We start from the raw sequence: 17,225 nt of genomic DNA, 5'->3' as shown, positions 1-17,225 counted from the left end.
TTCATCTTCTTCTTCATCTTCCTCTTCTTCTTCCTCTTCATCTTCTGCTTCTTCCTCTTCATCTTCTTCTTCATCTTCTGCTTCTTCTTCATCTTCTGCTTCTTCTTCTGCTTCCTCTTCTTCATCTTCTTCTTCATCTTCTTCTTCTTCTTCTTCTGCTTCTTCTTCATCTTCTGCTTCTTCATCTTCTGCTTCTTCATCTTCTTCATCTTCTTCTTCTTCCTCTTCTTCATCTTCCTCTTCATCTTCTTCTTCTTCTGCTTCTTCTGCCCTGCTGGAGCTGCTTCCTGTCTATTCTCTTCTGAAAGTAATTTATTTCATTTTTATTTTGTATTATTTTATTTCAGGTCACATTATTTTATAATTGTAACTTTTCGTCCTTGTTTTTTTCATTGTTCTTAATGTATTTTTTCCTTTTAGAATCAAAGCTATTAATGTCAAGTAAATACAATTTAAAATATTTTATATCATTTCATTCTCTATATTTCATATTATTTTATGTTATTTCATTCTTTTTATTTCATTTAATGGTGTTTGATTTCATTTAAATTTTTTTTATTTCAGAATCATGCCATTATTAATGTAATGGCAATAAATATTTTAAAAATATTTTATATAATTTCATTCTTTTAATTTCATTTTATTTTATATTACTTTTTTATTATTTTTATATTATTTCATTTTTTTCATTTCATTTTCCTTCTTGACTTAATTTGATTTCTATTTCAGAATCACACAGTTATTAATATAATATCACGCTCTATTATTACAATTGTTTAAAACATTTTACGTTTCATTATTTTTCATTTATTTTATTTTACATTATTTCATTATCTTTATATGATTACATTGTACCAATTCAATTAATTTTTTTTACTTCAGAATTACGCAGTTATTTATGTTATTTCAATATGATTTCAGATATTTCATAGTTTTATTTCATTTTTTATTTAAACTGTTTCTTCCTTTTTATTTTATTTGATTTCAATAGTTTCATTCTATTTTATTGTATTTATTATTCATGTAATATCAATATCATATGAGATACTATTTATTTAGCGGGCTCGTTAGCTTGCTAGCCGAACGGGCTCGTTAGCTTGCTAGCCGAACGGGCTCGTTAGCTTGCTAGCCGAACGGCTTCCTCATCGATTCATCTCGGAGGTGAGAAAGAAAGTCTGTCGGAGCAGCAGATGAGGAGATGATCAGATCTCCACTTCTGGACCAAACCATGTTCACGCACGTCCTCCTCCCGTCTAATTCCTGCCTCGCTTTCTTCTCCGATTACAAATGGCCGCCGTTAGCGCTCCTCGCGGCGTCCCGCCTCCTTCAAAGATGGTTCCTCCCGAAGCCTCCGAGATGGTATCTCCCGCTCCTCCACCTTCAGCCCCGTTCCTGCCCTTTGCTCCTCAACGTTCTCCTCCATCTTGTCAGAACAGCCACGTCGTTTTCTTCCGAACCGCGAGTTATTTTTGGACGCCGAGCGTTTTCAAAGCCGCCGCCGCCGCGGAAGCGCCATCTCGACGCGCGGCGTCTCCCCGAGGAGGCGTTCGGCGCCGCGCCGCCGCTACGACTCCCGAAAACTTTCCCCGCCCGCCAAAAATAACCCGCGCCGTCGACGGCGGCGTGTTTCTGACAGACAAACAGACGCCGCCGCCGCCTCGTCTGCCAGGAAGCGGCGCTCGTCAGATTAGCGTCCCGTCCGCTTTACCCTCGGCGCTTCCTGGAGAACCTGGAGAAGCTCTAATGAGGTGGATGGAGAACCTTCCGGAGGAGGTTCCTCCTCGACCGTCCAATCGCGAGCGAGCGCCCGGGTGACGAGCCTCCTGAGATGTTCTGCGGCCGGATGTTCGGGGATCAGGCTCCGCCCACCTCACGGGATTGGACGGCGTCGGGTCAGCTGGTCACATGACCAGACGTTCAACCATTCACCCTCTCTCACGGAGGGAAGCCAGAGAGGAGAAGATGGAGAGAACATGAGGGAGGAGCTGGGAGAAAGAAAGAAAGAAAGAATGAATGAATGAATGAATGATTGAACCAGGATCAGCCGCTCCCTGCAGAGCCCTGATTGGATGATGAAGGAATGGATCTTTATCACCCCTTTGTCATGTGACCCTGACTGTTGGATGGATGAATGGATGAATGAATGGTTGCATTTATGGATGAATGAATTATATGATGAATGAATAAATGAATGAATGGTTGCAAGGATGAATAGATGGATAAAGGAATTGATGGATGAATGAATGGATGACTGAATGGTTGCATGGATGGATGGATGAAGGGAGAGATAAATGAATGAATGAATGAATTAATGAATGGTTGCTTGGTTGGATAAATGAATGAATGAGTGGACGAATGACTGAATGAATGGATAAATTAATGAATGAATTGTTGTATGAATGAATGGATAGGTGAATGAATGAATGAGTGAATGACTGAATGGTTGCATGGATGGATGGATAGATAAATGAATGGATGAATGAGTGAATGAGTGAATGAATGAATGAATGGATAAATTAACGAATGGATTGTTTTATGAATGAATGGATGGATGAATGAATGAAAGGTTGCATGGATGAATGAATGGATAAATAGATGAATGAACAAATTGAAGGTTGCATGGATGAATGAATGAATAAAATAATAGATAAATGAATGAACGAACGAATGAATAAATGAACGAATGAATGGATGAACGAATGAATGGATGAATGAATAAATGAACGAATGAATGAATGGATGAATCATCCCTCCCTCTTTTATCCTTGTCCAGAATTCAAAGTGTCAGAACGCTTCTTTGTTTACACGCTCAATTCATATGTAAATATATATATGAACTTATTAATTCATATATATGTGTGTGTGTGTGTGTACACACACACACCCAGTGTACCGTGTAACCGTTTTTGATATTAACCCCCCTCACACACACACACACACACACACACACACACACACACACACACATACCCGAATCAGCCAACCACAGAACTGTGTAGCTTGTGTGTGTGTGTGTGTGTGTGTGTGTGTGTGTCCGTGGGGAGATTGCGGCGCTGCTATAGATAGCTTAAATCCAATCCTCTTTTCTGCTGGAGAAGATACTGATGAGAACTGAGATGGTCTGTGACAATATCTGCTCCTCCTGCTCCGGCAGGAAAAGAGACGCCGGCTCTTTTAACTTCCTCCTCCTTCTTCTTCTGCTTCTGCTCCAGATGTTCCAGGATCTCTGAGCTCCTCCTCAGGTGTTTGGATGATGTGGTACCTTCTCGCCGCGCGTCCTAAGAAATGCATAATAGATCAATGTGTCCATGAACTGAAGAAACGCTCCACTTCCTGCCCCCCCCCCGTTCCCCCCCCGGCGTTCTGATTGGACGGTCGCTGACTCTGGCTCCGCCCCCTGACCCGTTGGTCCAGCACTCGTCTTTTTGGTTTTAGCAGGAGAGAAAAACTGAGGAGGACAAAACCTCCTACAGGGGCTGAGTGGTCAGGCTAGCTGGGAATGGGAAGAAGAGGAGGAGGAAGAAGAAGAGGAAGAAGAAGGAGAGGAAGAAGAAGAAGAAGATAAAGAAGAGGAAGAAGAAGAAGAACAAGAAGAAGAAGAGGAAGGAGAAGAAGAGGAAGAAGAAGAAGAGGAAGAAGAAGAAGAAGAAGAAGAGGAAGAAGAAGAGGAGGAGGAAAAAAGAAGAAGAAGAGGAGGAGGAGGAGAGGATGAGGAGGCCCAGCTTCCTACCATCCATCAGGTGTACCAAGGAAAATAGAACAAGAAGCCTCCTGGAGGTGGATGGACCTTCTTCCAGGGTGGAGTAACGGTTGAGGGGTGGCGAAACGTTAGCCACGTGCTAACCGCGAGCCCCGTCAGTAACCCCGCCCCCAAGGTACCTCAGAACTTGCGATGTCCTTCCAACGAGGAAGTACATTGGCCAGTTTCCTTCGGTCCTTCTGTATCACAGGAGGCACCGGAACCTGGTGTGGTCCACTAGTGAAGATCTGAGCTTGAGCCGAAGTCAGGGCCACCGCCTCAGGTTGGGTTGGATGGATGCGGACGATTGGCCGCCGGTTAGATGGAGGCGGGTGATTGGCTGCGGCGAGCCCTGAAGGGAGCAGTCCTGAAGGACAAACCTGAGGAGCTCCTCCAGCTCGAAGGAGAAGGTCCTCTACATTTGTGGGCTGCTTGTTTTGGTGTCTGGCCCAAGCTGTTCGGCCACATTCGTCCGCGGAGTTGACCAAGCTGAAAGTCCTCGTCTTGGACGTCTGCTGATCACTTAGTCGCCGCAGACGGATGGAGTTATTGATTAGGAGAGACGTGTGACGTTCGCGGCCGGAAAGAGCACTGGAGTTTGTCTGAACTTCCCCCAGGTAGTCTTGAGGCTAAGAGGGAGTGAGCTAGTCCTGTGAATGGCCAGGAGTCCAGAAGTGGCGGCGGCTCGGGCATGTTCCCTCTGACTTTTGGACTAGAGCGTGAATTTCCTATCAGCTACAGCTGACCTTCTCCAATCAACAAGGAAAAGCCCATGTGTCCGGGTTCGAACGGTCCAGGGAACTCCAACCCCCCTTTGCGAGGTCTTTGAGGTGAACCCTGTTCCTCCATGAGGTCACCAGAAGACCAGTACTAGGAGGATGTTCTGCCAGATTGCTGGTACTTTGTTGCTGTTGGAGTACTCGAAGAGTATAGTACTTCAGGTACATGTGGAGTAACAGTACTGTTACTGTCCTTTCCCAGGAGGTATGTCAAGTACGAATGAAGACCTGACTTCTGTGATTGGGGTTTTCCACACTCAGAATTCTTATTCTTGAGTCAAACTCACGGCTTCTGTCGGACACTGAGGTTCTCTGTCCAGGTTCTTCTCGTTCCCCTTGAATGACTCTTCAGGTGTGAGTACTGCAGTGGTGTATATCAGCGCCGCGGTTTTTCCCGGGGGCGACTCTTTGCACTTGCCTGTACTTTTAGATGCATCGTAAAGCTGTAAGTCGTCGGCGCGTGGCTTCGGAAGCGGCCCGTCGCCGATTTCGCCGCCACGCCTGAGGAACCCCCCATCCCGGAACGTGGTTCCGATTCGTTTGGCAAAATGTAGGCTTAAATGCCGAAGATATAAATACTTGACATGTACTCTCAGGAGGGACCAGAGGAGGGTACAAATATACCACTTGTGTAGCCCTCGGAAGTGCACAACCGCTGTTAGCTGCCTCGCTAGCGAGACTCCATCCGCACGAATGATCCGGGGGCCATTTTTCTGTCGATCCTGCCCCCCCCCTCCCGATCCCGCCGCCGCCGCCTTTGGGGGAGCTTGCTAATAAATTATTCCCGAAAACAGGGCGATAAAGATTCGCCCTGAGTGGCGGCAACGGTGAGGATAATCCCAGGGATTTGCTCTGGAGGAGCAGGGACAAGGGGAGCGGCGGCGGCGAGGAGTACGTGAAGTTCTAGCTAAATGAAGGGACGCGGCGGGCTAATGAAGCCGCCGTTGGATGTGCATGTTTGTCTTGCAGGAGAGTGCCTCTGCCTGGACGGCTACATGAGGGACCCCGTGCACAAGCACCTCTGCATCCGCAGCGAGTGGGGGCCCAACCAGGGGTGAGTCGTGGTCTGGGATTGCTCGTTATGATGGGGGGAAGGGGGCGGAGCTTAGCGGCGAGGGGTCGCCCGGGTCGGTAGGATACATCGGACACGACGGGAAACGCTCGCGGTCGAAATATGGACACAAAAGCAAAGGTCAGCGGCAGTCAGTGCTCGTTTAGTACTAACGAGTCAGTACTCATTATCTACTAATGAATCAGTACTTATTTACGACTAATGAGTCAGTACTGGTTTACTACTGAGTCAGTACTCATTTACCACTGAGTCAGTACTCAACTACTAGTAATAAATTAGCACTCATTTACTACTAATGAATCAGTACTTATTTACGCCTAATGAATCAGTTCTCACTTACTACTAATGAATCAGAACTCATTTAATTGTAATGAGTCAGTACATATTTACTAGTAATGAGTCAGTATTCATTTACAACTAATGAATCAATACTTATTTACAACTAATGAATCAGTACTCATTAACTACTGAATCAGTACTCATTTACTACTAATGAGTCAGTAGTCATTTACCACTGAGTCAGTACTCAATTACTACTAATGAATCAGTACTCATTCTTACTACTGATGAGTCAGTACTCATTTACTTGTGATGAGTCAGAACTAATTTACTACTGAGTTGGTACTCATTTAGTACTAATGAGTCAGTACTCATATGCTATTGAGTCAGTACTCACCTACTAGTAATGAATCAGTACTCATTTACTAATGACTCAGGACTCATTTAGTACTCATGAGTCAGTACTCATTTAGCACTAATGAGTCGGTACTCATTTAGTACTAATGACTCAGTACTCATTTAGTACTCATGAGTCAGTACTCATTTAGTACTAATGAGTCAGTACTCATTTAGTACTCAAAGTATTTGAGTGTTTCACTCTGAATACCTTGGTGACACGGAGGTATCCGATGTACAAAAACACAAAATTCCCTGTGAAGCAGTGGCAGGCAAAGATAAATAAAGACGCCCCCCCCACCTTATGTGTGTGTGTGCGCGCACGTGTGTGTGTTTGTGCATGTGCGTGTGCACGTGCGTGTGCACCAGGCTCCTAAAAGCAGCGCATAGACCATAAAACGAAATGACCTCATAGCAGCTGCAGCCAGACACACACAGTAGGTGCGTGCCCACACACACACACACACACACACACACACACACACACACTTGTCAGTGCACACCTTGCTGTGCGTTGCCTGGCAGCCCGAGCGCAAAAGAAGAACTTGAAAGAAGGCGTAAGCAGAAAATGTTACAGGTACCGGCGGTGTTTTATAGAGGAGGAGGAGCGATCGATCGATCGATCGATCAGGTGGAAAGCAAGCGCCGTTCTGGATCCTCAAGATCCACATCCTGGCTGTTTTTAGATGAATCTGGGTCTGGTTGTGTCCTTACGGGTTCACCTACAGGTGCGAGAACTTACCTGGTCCCTGTACCTCACCAGTGCAGGTACTCGAGGACTTGTATGCTCGCTCTGCCACAAGGAACACGGAGGTGGTTTTTTTGGTGGGAGATCCGCGGTTCCCTGTTCGACAGCTCCCGTTGGTCGCCGGCGACAATGACATCATCGCCAGTGGAATATTTGTATCCAAACTGTGATTGGTTCTCTGAGAGTTCTCGTCTGAACCACTTTCGACTTCCCGTCATGTCATTGCGCCCGGGACCAAAAAAAAAACGCTGTTAATGAACGCTGCGGGGAACGGGGTCAGGCGATAAGAACGGCGAGGTTAACACACTCATCGGCCCGCCGGTCTCCAGGGGTCAAAGGTCGCTTCCACGCGGTAACGATTTTCCGGCAAATCCTCGTTCCGCCGCTCCGTCGGGAGAAAACTCTTAATTGGATTCACATCGGGTTATTGGGACGGAGGCTTAGCTTTTGGCTAACAGCTGCTTAGCCTAGCGAGGAGGGGGCGGGTAGAAGATCCACCAGGAACGAAGCTCGGTCGCCGCGGATCATCTTCTCACGTCGTCACCCAAATACTACAACCTTTTCTTATCGCTTTTCACTTATTTAATGCCTGTTTCGTGTCGAGCGACGTCAACGCGGTTGCAAAATTACTCGGCGACTAAAGAGTTCCTGAAGAACGGACAGATCGGAGAAAACAAGAAAGGACAGCAGAAAGTAAACAACCAAAACTGAACCGATGACAAGAATAAACCGTCTTTGCAAAGAGCAAAGAGGCGGGAAGGTTCATCCAAGACGCCCCTGTAGGCGCCTCTTCCGGCACCCCAACATCGGCGCCGCTGCGAATCCGGACTTTACCGCCTGAGACGCGTTGAGAAATCAAACCCGACAGAAACCCGCCGCCCTCGCCGGGATCCGTCTGACGGCGGTGTCAGAGGTGCCCGCCATTGATCCGCCCTCCTTCCACCCTTCATTCGCCTCCACCCGCCGCCGCTAAGTGAGAGCGATCATTGGGCTGCTTCCTCCAATCCACGGCCGCCGTGTCACTTTGGGGAGAAACAGGAAGTGACGTCCGGCGGATCGAGCGGAAAAAACCTGTGGAAGGAGAAAAAAAAAAAAAAGAGGGAGGGTGAAAATGTCGATGGGGGGATGGATGTCGACGAGAAGCCCCGCCCCCTTTTTTATTTTACTTTTTTTAATTTTTACTTTTTTCTGCTTCACATTGCCGTGTTGCTCATTATTTATTGTAAATACAAGACTTTTTTTTTTTTTTTTTTTTTTTTTTTGATTTCACTTTATACTTTTACACTTCAGAGTTTATTTATTTGATTTATTTTTTTTTCAAACGTTTATTTTTAGCTTGTCCTTGTGTGTCTTGCTGCTGCTGCGAAACAATTTCCCAGACATGGGATCTTTTAAAGTACATCTGAAAAATAATCACAAGGAATTTTAACAAATATTGAACTATTTAGAATAAAATAGTAATAAAGTAGTAATAACTAAAAGCATTCTTACATGTGAAATTGATACAAACATAAATATAGTTTACCTTTATTTATTAATTGATGAAATATTTGACTCTTTCGCCGATTTGAATCCAGCGCTAACATTTACCATAGGCTTGCACTCATTGTGCTAAGCTAACAGGTAGCATCCACTGTCGGTCTCTCTCTTTGTGTCAGGATGGAATTCAGTTAAAAAGAAGTTAGCTGATCATTTAAAATTGTTTGGTTAACCTATTATTATTATTATTATTATTAGTAGTAGTAGTACTGTTATTATTATTATTATGATTGTTGATAAAAATGCTGTCTGTCTCTCTTTGTGCCTGTATGAAGTTGGGTTATAAAGAAAATGTCAGATTCTTTAGAATTGTTTGGTTAATGCATTACAACATGTTAATAATAATTATAATAATTATAATTATAATTATAATGCCCCAAACTAGCATTAAGACACTTTCATAATAAGACTGAATGCAAAGGGAGATTTTACTTTTAAATTGTAATGTAATATTGTAACACACACACACACACACACACACACACACACACACACATATATACACCTCCTCCTCCCACCCGCTATGTTTACACTCTGCTCACTTTGTAAAGCTGTTGTGATTTGTGGGCTTGCAGGAGGCGGGGACAACACACACACACACACACACACACACACACACACACACACATTTAGGATGTGAGATGAAAAGGATGGGTTGAAAGAATGAAAACCCTGCTTTGATTTATAACCCAGTAATGGTGTGTTGTTGCAGGCCGTGGCCCTACACCATCTTCCAGCGAGGGTTCGACCTGGTGATGGGGGAGCAGCCGTCCGACCGCATCTTCAGGTGAGGACCAGGAGCTCCTGGCGGCCATTTTTATCCGACCACGAGGGCGAATCGTAAAATGTGGCGTCATACTGGCCTCCGTCCAGACGGGGGCGCCATTTATTTTTTTAACCTGAATCTGAATCTCCTGAGTCGCCACGGCAGCTAATCGCTAATAGAGAGCGGAGAGCCGCTCGGTGGAAGAGGTGGCAGGGTAATTAGCCTCCGCTCGCTAGGAGAGGGGGTGCGTTGCCATGGAAACATCACGCTCCATCAGCCCGGGATTGGCGGTCTCATTGATTGGCGGCGCCGCCGGGAGCGGCGTCTCGAGTGCTAATAAAGTTTTATCGGGCCGCTAATAAGTGCTATTCGAGGCGTTTATTAGCGACGGAGCTAAGTTCATTTACCCTCTTCCAGGCCTCACTGTCATTATGGGATGTTTTAGCAGCCTGGCGGCCTAAAGTTACAAAAATGCTACTCTTTGATCTCCGTCGCCGAGAAGGGAAACTAAACGGAAGTTCTTGCTGCTTCTTGCGGTCATGTCGTGCTTGTCTCTGATTGGCTGGAGCTGTGGCCGGCGGCGTCCCCAGCAGCCAACCAGAACCTTCTCTGCCGCAGCGGCCATTGATCTTAAAGATTATTAGCGTTTGATTTGGGGTGTTGATATAAACACACTTAGCTTTCCGTAGCTAATTAATGCTAAAAATGTGCCTCCTCAAGGCTGCGTCGCGGTTGGGCAGTTTGAGCGGCGTTCATCTTTGAAGGCCAAAGGAAGGACGTTACAGATGGCTAACTTCGCTAGCATAATCTCACCTTGCGCGGGAGCATCATAGCGGCACTAGCGCTAGCCGGATCGACCGCCATTTTGACTTGGTGGGGTCGGGGTGATTGTGCGTCGCCGGGTTTAATCATCCGGGCGCCAAAAGCGGCGGCGTAGCGTTCGCGATCGAGTGGCCTTTCCCTCACGCTTAGTTAGCATTTAATAAATGGCCGCCGAACAATCGCAAAGGAGGAAATGTGTTTAGTCTGCATAAAATGGTTGTTAACCATTTAATCAACATCCCCCGCCCTCCGCACGCCGCCCTCGCCGTGCCACGAGCGCGCATGCATAATTCATGGCCGCTAATAAAGCATTTGATGTTAATCAGCGCACGCCGGTTAGCTTCGGAGTCGGAAACGTTGCGTTTCATCCGCCCGGCGTTTAAAGATGGATGATGTTCATTGACTCGCAAATAAAGAATTGTTTTAAGGCCCTCGTTCCAGACATCTGTTGTTTACAGATTTGTAGCCCTGGTGGGTCCCGGGGGGGGCGTTGGCGAGGAAGAGGAGGAGGGGTTCCAAACCCCCCCCCCCCCCTTTTTTTTTTTTTGGCAGCGCCGCTCATCTATTATGTACGGCGTCCGTTAGCGCCTTCTGCTCGGGATGGTAAACGTAGGGAGAGGACGAGGCGTCGGGGCGACGTCCATCTTGGAAAAGAGGCGGACTTTTCCGTCGGAGGACGACGGCTGTTGTGCGGTTCTGTTGTTAGCAGTTAGCGACGCTAACCAGTAGCATTTCCCACTTCATTATGACTCGTGACGTTAAGCATTTGACTCCCCGGGTTTCGTTTCTGAAGAGACGCCTCGGTGTTGAGGTCGGGGGGTTCGGGGGTTGGAGGCGACGGGCGGTAGAAGGTCCGGGACGCAGGGATGCTTCTGCACAGCGGCGAGGAACAAGTCCGCCGAGGCTGGTTGCGTTTCATTTGCAGATTAAAAGGATGCGCGATCGGAGTGGAACGACCCACTGGGAGGGTGTTCCAGCGGTTTGGACCGGCCCACTGCGTCCCCGAAGACGGGGGGGGGGGAGTTAAGAGGCCTGGTTTGGATGCGAATGCTAATTTGTCGAGGCTGCATTTTTATTTATTAATGAACATGTAATCCCGCGCGTTCAATCTGACGTTTGGCTCCCGTTTAGTCGACGATTCCGTCGGGATTCATCCGGGGTGTTTCCTCCAAACATCCCATAATTTACTTCTGTGTCGTGTTCTGTGGGGGCGGAGCCTAAGCAGAGCGAAACAACAAACACATGAAATGTGAACGTTCCCTTCGCGTTGCGAGACGTACATCTAAGACTCAAGTGGCAGAACTGTTAGCGATATTAGCATCTCCTTGTTTCTGGGCAATTAGCCGTGGACCCCCCGCACGGGAGTGACCTTAAGCCCCTCCCCCCATCTTCAGTGAATCGCACATTCCAGGAAATGATTCCACATGAAGTGAAAACATGGTAAACTGCTAGCGACGGTATGCTCGTAGAATCGGTCACCGGGGAAGGGGGCGGGGCTTCAGGACCGACCGCATGGACTGCGATAGATTGTCGAATATCACGCCGCCGCCATGACGACTAACCCCGCCCTCCCTCTATGCCCCGCCCCCTCCGCAGGTTCACGTACACCCTGGGCGAGGGGATGTGGCTGCCGCTGAGCAAAAGCTTCGTCATCCCGCCCGCCGAGCTCGCCATCAACCCCTCGGCCAAGTGCAAGACGGACATGACGGTGATGGAGGACGCCGTGGACGTACGGTGAGAACCTCCCCGACCTCCGAGCAGGACCTTCAACCGCCGCAGGTTGTTGTGCGTCGAGGTTTCGCCGTTGGAAACTGAGAAAACGTGCAGGCACAAACGTCTGAGGGGAACCTGAACGCATTGTTGTCGCAGTCCACCTGCCTTTTTCTTCTGTCTGCTGCTGAAGGTAGGGGGTAGCAAGGAGGTTAGCAGGGAGCTGTTAGCATGCGAAGGGTTGCATGGAAGGGGGAGCAGGGGGGGTTAGCTTGGAGGCGGGAGCAAGGAGCCACTAGCATGGGGGTAATGTTGAGGGGTAGCATGGAGGGGGTATTATGGTGCTTTTACCATGGAAGCAGTAGCATGGAGGGGGTTCAGGGAGAAGGTAGCATGGAGGCGGTAGCAGGGAGGGGGTTGCAAGAAGGAGGTAGCATGGAGGAGGTAGTGTGCGGGTAGTAACCTGGAGGAGCTAGCAGGGAGCTGTTAGCCTGAGGGGGTAACAACGAGGGGTAGCATTAGGGAGTAGTGCAAAGCTTTTAGCATGGAGGAGGTAGTGTGCAGGTGGTAACATGGAAGGGGTAGCATGGAGTAAGGAGCAGGGAGCTGTTAACATTGGGGGGTAATATTGAAGGGTAGCATGGAGGGGGTCATAGTAAGGGCTAGCATCATGGGGGGGTGTTGTGGAGCTGTTAGCATGCAAGGGCTAGCGTGGAGGGCTTAGCATGGAGGGGATATCATGGATGGGGTAGTGCGAAGGTGGTAACTTGGAGGAGGGAACAAGGAGCCGTTAGCATGGGGGGGGTAATATTGAGGGGTAGCATGGAGGGGGTAGTGTGGTGCTGTTAGCATGGAGGGGGTAGCAGGAAGGGGGTAGGTAGTGTGCTGGTGGTAAGACAGAGGGGGTAGCTTGGAGGAGCTAGCAGGGAGCTGTTAGCCTGAGGGGGTAACATTGAGGGGTAGCATAAGGGAGTAGTGCAAAGCTTTTAGCATGGAGGGGGTTGCAAGATTGAGGTAGCATGGAGGGGGTAGTGTGATGGTGGTATGATGTAGGAGGTAGCAGGGACAATTAGCATGGAGGAGGTAGCGTGCGGGTGGTAACATGGAGGGGGTAGCATGGAGTAAGGAGCAGGGAGCTGTTAACATTGGGGGGTAATATTGAAGGGTAGCATGGAGGGGGTCATATTGAGGGATAGCATGGAGGGGGTAGTGTGGCGCTGTTAGCATGGAGACGGTAGCAGGGAGGGGGTAGGTAGTGTGCAGGTGGTAACCTGGAGGAGCTAGCAGGGAGCTCTTAGCCTGAGGGGTAACATTGAGGGGTAGCATGGAGGGGGTGAGATAGAGGGGGTAGCATGGAAGAGGTAGCAGGGAGCCATTAACATGGAAGGGGTAGCATGGAGGGGGTACTGCGGGGGTGGTAACCTGGAGGAGGTAGCATGGAGGGGGTAGTGCGCAGGTGAGGTAGAGGGGATAGCAAGAAGGAGGTAGCCTGGAGGAGGGTGTACAGAGGAGATAACAAGTAGGATGTAGCATGGAGCTGTTAGCATGGAGGGGGTCGTGTCAATGCGTAGTGTGGAGAGGGGAGCAGGAAGCCCAAATCTGATTTCTTTACGGTGTATGAGTTTCACATTTGAGTCTGCCGCTGCGTCTTCATACCGAGGAGCCTCCTGACTCCTGTCCCGACTCGACTCCTGTCCCGAGGAGGGGGTTCCGAGTTCTCGAGGTGGAACAGCGACGGTCCTGACGGCGGGGCGGAGGCGAGAACAACTTCCCCGCCGGCAAAATAAAAGAGCCTCGCGGCTGGAAAGCGGGATTTAGGTCGGGATGAGACTCAGCAAGACCCTCCATCCGATCACACTCGGACTCGGGGACGAATAAAGGACGTAGAGATGGGATGAAAGGATGCATCCGAAGCGCCTGATAGACAAACAGCTGGTATTAATGAGCCCTTTTGTTTAATTGATATTCCAGTTATCTGGAAGCAGCAGGGAGGATCTTTGAGTCATTAGCACCATGAAAGAATGCTAATAAGGGGGGGACGGTGGCGCCCCCTAGTGGCGGCCAATCTACTCTTCTTATTGGCCAGTACCGCTCAACTCAGCTGGTTTGGACATACATGTTTTGCGCAAACGTCGTCACCTACCTACTTCCTGCTTCCAACATGTCACTTCCGGGTTTTCCGACGATAACAGACATGGCGGTATGGTAGGAGGAGCTGTTGTCGATTGGACATCCGGCGATACAGCACTATTTACTGTGACGCTTCTGCGTTCACTTCCTGTTTGCTACCACCGCCGCATTATTACACAGGAAGTGAGCGTCGGGCAAATGCTGCAGTACCAGTGGATGTCCTACAGGGGGCAGTGTTGCTACCACTTTTTCTAAAACCTACATTATCAACATCTGCGACGGCCGCCATGTTTGTTATGGTCCGAAACCCGGATGGCGGGTTTCGGGTTGCATAGCAACCGTGGCGACGTTAAAGAAACAGGAAGTACTTGGGCGGCGGTCTTTGACGAAAAGGAAGTAAATAAACGCGATAGCCCGAAAGCAGTTCACCCTAAACGCACCCTCCATCAGTCTCATAGCTTTTACGCTACTGTTGGTTTGTTTGTTTGTTGTTTCTCGTTTGCGCTCGCCAGCTGGCGCCGTGGCAACCCCCCCCCCCCCACGCCGCCGCCCCCCCGTCCCTCTCATTGGTCGACGGCGTTGCTGCTCTCCTGCAGCCTCGCCGTGACTCCAGCTGTCCTGACAGCATTATGTGGTTGCGTAAGCATGCGGTGGAGTGGCATGGGGGGGGGGTGGTGGTGTAATTAGCGGCGGCCCCGGCGGCCCCGGGAGCGTGCACGGCCCCGTGAGCGTGCACGGCCCTGGGAGGCCCCGCCCCCGTTTGCAGATGCTGGTTTGCCCAGTGCAAACACTGCCAGGTGGGATTAGCTTCGCTCCGCTGGACGCACGGCTCCGGCCTCTTCCCATATAGAAGCACTCTTTTGTTGCTCTTCTTCGCCCAGCGGACGATGTAAGGACGCTGCACACACACACACACACACACACACACACACACACATGAAGGTTGCAAGCAGATTAAAAGCCAAAAAGTGAAATAGCGTCGCTAATGAATAGCAAATTAGAGAAAGATAAACAGAACTTCCCGTGGTGGTCAGCAGGTCGCCAGCAGGGGGTGGTCCTGTGTGTGTGTGTGTGTGTGTGTGTGTGTGTGTGTGTGTGTGTGTGTGTGTGTGTGTGTGTCAGCACGGCAGACGGACAGATCAATAGAATCATAAATAAAAAGAAAAGCAGAGAGTAAATAGCAGGAGGAGGGATCTGAGTGCCAGGATGGCATCAACACAGTCCTTAGCGTGCTAACTAGCATGCGGCTAAGTGTGCGGCCGCAGCAGCTAGCGACGCTCACCGGCTTCACGTGTCGGGCGTTTCTTGTGACGTAAGATAAGATAAGATAAGGACAACTTTATTTATCCCAAAGGAAATCGTTTTGCCAGGTTTCAAGCAAAACATAACAATAATAGATAAAAGTAGGAAGGAGGGAAATACAATAAAATATAAAGCGTCAAGGTTAAGGCTATCAAGTGTTTTAAGGTCTTAAAAAGTACAAACATTTGAATATTCCCTTCGGCTGAAGGAAGAAGAATTAAAAAGTCTGATAGCGTAACATAGCGGGCGCCATCTTGGGGCCGACAAAAAAAGGGAGACCCTTTGATTGACAGGTGACCCTGTGATTGACAGGTGACCCTGTGATTGACAGCTGGCCCTGTGATTGACAGGTGACCCTGTGATTGACAGCTGGCCCTGTGATTGACAGGTTAGCCTGTGCCCAGTTGTTTGCCGGTGTGTCAGTTTCTATCAGTCAGCTGTTTAAAAAAACTGGCTCACTCACCATCCCATAATGATCGGTGATCAGCCTTCCGTAGCTGCGACTTAGACATTTTTATTCCATTAAGAGAGAGCTGTGCGCCTGTTTCTCGCTCGATGTTTGTGGACCATCTACCCGGGTCCGCCGTCGCCATGACGACGCCGGTCCGGTTCGGGTCCAGGCGGTCCGGCTCGGTAGCGAATCCCGTCTCGTGTTGACGTTTACCGAACGCGTTGGCGTCCGGGCGCCCGTGGAATCCTTTCATCACCGCGGCGCCGCTAACGATCGGCCCGATCGATGAAACCCATTTATAGCCCCGACATTTGTCTGGTGATTAATTATGGATGAGCCGCCGATAATCAGGTGTCGTCGCCACGACGACAGAGACAGACGCTGCCGAGCCGAGTATCGACACGTGCGCGTGAGATCGCAAGATGGATCAACGCCGCTACCCGAGTTAGCATCAGCAAACAAACCTTGGTGAAACCTCTTGCTAGCTTACAGTGGCTTGCGATATCATACAACTCTGTCGGGAATTTCTCCCTTATCCTTTACACACACACACACACACACACACAAAGACACACACACACACACACACACACACACACCTCTCAGCTGACACTCCTGGGTAGGGAGGTTAATAAGTCCCTCCAAGAGTTAGCGGTGAACCTCTTGTTAGCCTACGGTGGCTTTGGCTTCTGGTATCACATATGTACAAATTTGTCGATCAAAAATGTTGCCCCCCCCCTTTATCATTACACACACACACACACACACACACACACACACACACACACACACACACACACACACACACACACACACCTCTCAGTTGTTGCCGTGGGGGGCCTAATAACTCACCCTGAGTGTCTGCAGTGGAACTCTTCGTTAGCCTACGTTGGCTTGCGGGATCAATTATGTACAACTATGTCAGACTATTTGCCCCCCCCCCCCCCCCCGCCTCCTTTTACCCTCCACACACACACACACACACACACACACACACACACACACACACTCTTTTCTCAGCTGACTCGCCCTGAGAGTCGTCAGCGGTGAAAGCTCTTGCTAGCCTACGGTGGCTTGCAGGATCAATTATGTACAACTCTGTTTGACAGAACTTGTGTTCTCAACACACACACACACACACACACACACACACACACACACACACGTTCTTCCCAGCTGGCACCCGGGAGGAATTATGAATAATTAGAAATGCTTAATTTATCCTCACAGTGAATTAAGTTTGCGTGCCGACACGGCGAGGAGCGGGAAAATAATGGTTCGGCCCTGAGTGACGTCTGTAGGAGAGAAGGAAGGAAGGAAGGAAGGAAGGAAGGAAGGAAGGGAGGGAGGGAGGGAGAGAGGGAGGGAGGGAGGGAGGGAGGGAGGGAGGGAGGTAGGAAGGTAGGTAGGTTTTGGAGTTTTGGACTTTTATTCCAGTCAAATCTAGAACTGGAAGTAAAAAGGTTTAAAACACACAAAAACTCTAACTATA

The 17,225-nt window shown here is 48.9% G+C and overlaps 1 protein-coding gene across 5 annotated transcripts in view; it reads left to right on the top strand.

Annotated features, from left to right (window-relative positions):
* astn1 (astrotactin 1) overlaps window positions 1-17,225 on the top strand; it is a 216,182-nt gene that overhangs the window by 68,852 nt on the left and 130,105 nt on the right. For all 5 annotated transcript variants that reach the window (XM_086172000.1, XM_086171999.1, XM_086172003.1 and 2 more), the window contains 3 exons: window positions 5,488-5,572; window positions 9,265-9,339; window positions 11,737-11,874. In XM_086172000.1, the coding sequence (XP_086028126.1) occupies window positions 5,488-5,572; window positions 9,265-9,339; window positions 11,737-11,874 (298 nt within the window). The remainder of the gene's footprint in view (window positions 1-5,487; window positions 5,573-9,264; window positions 9,340-11,736; window positions 11,875-17,225) is intronic.

The sequence above is a fragment of the Fistularia commersonii genome, chromosome 25 (genome assembly GCF_037954325.1).
Source record: "Fistularia commersonii isolate RoL2024-O1a breed Wild chromosome 25, RoL_Fcom_v1.0, whole genome shotgun sequence".
In the NCBI taxonomy this organism is placed as follows: domain Eukaryota; kingdom Metazoa; phylum Chordata; class Actinopteri; order Syngnathiformes; family Fistulariidae; genus Fistularia; species Fistularia commersonii.
Note: the sequence above shows the minus strand (reverse complement) of the source record. Positions and strands in the feature narration are given on the sequence as shown.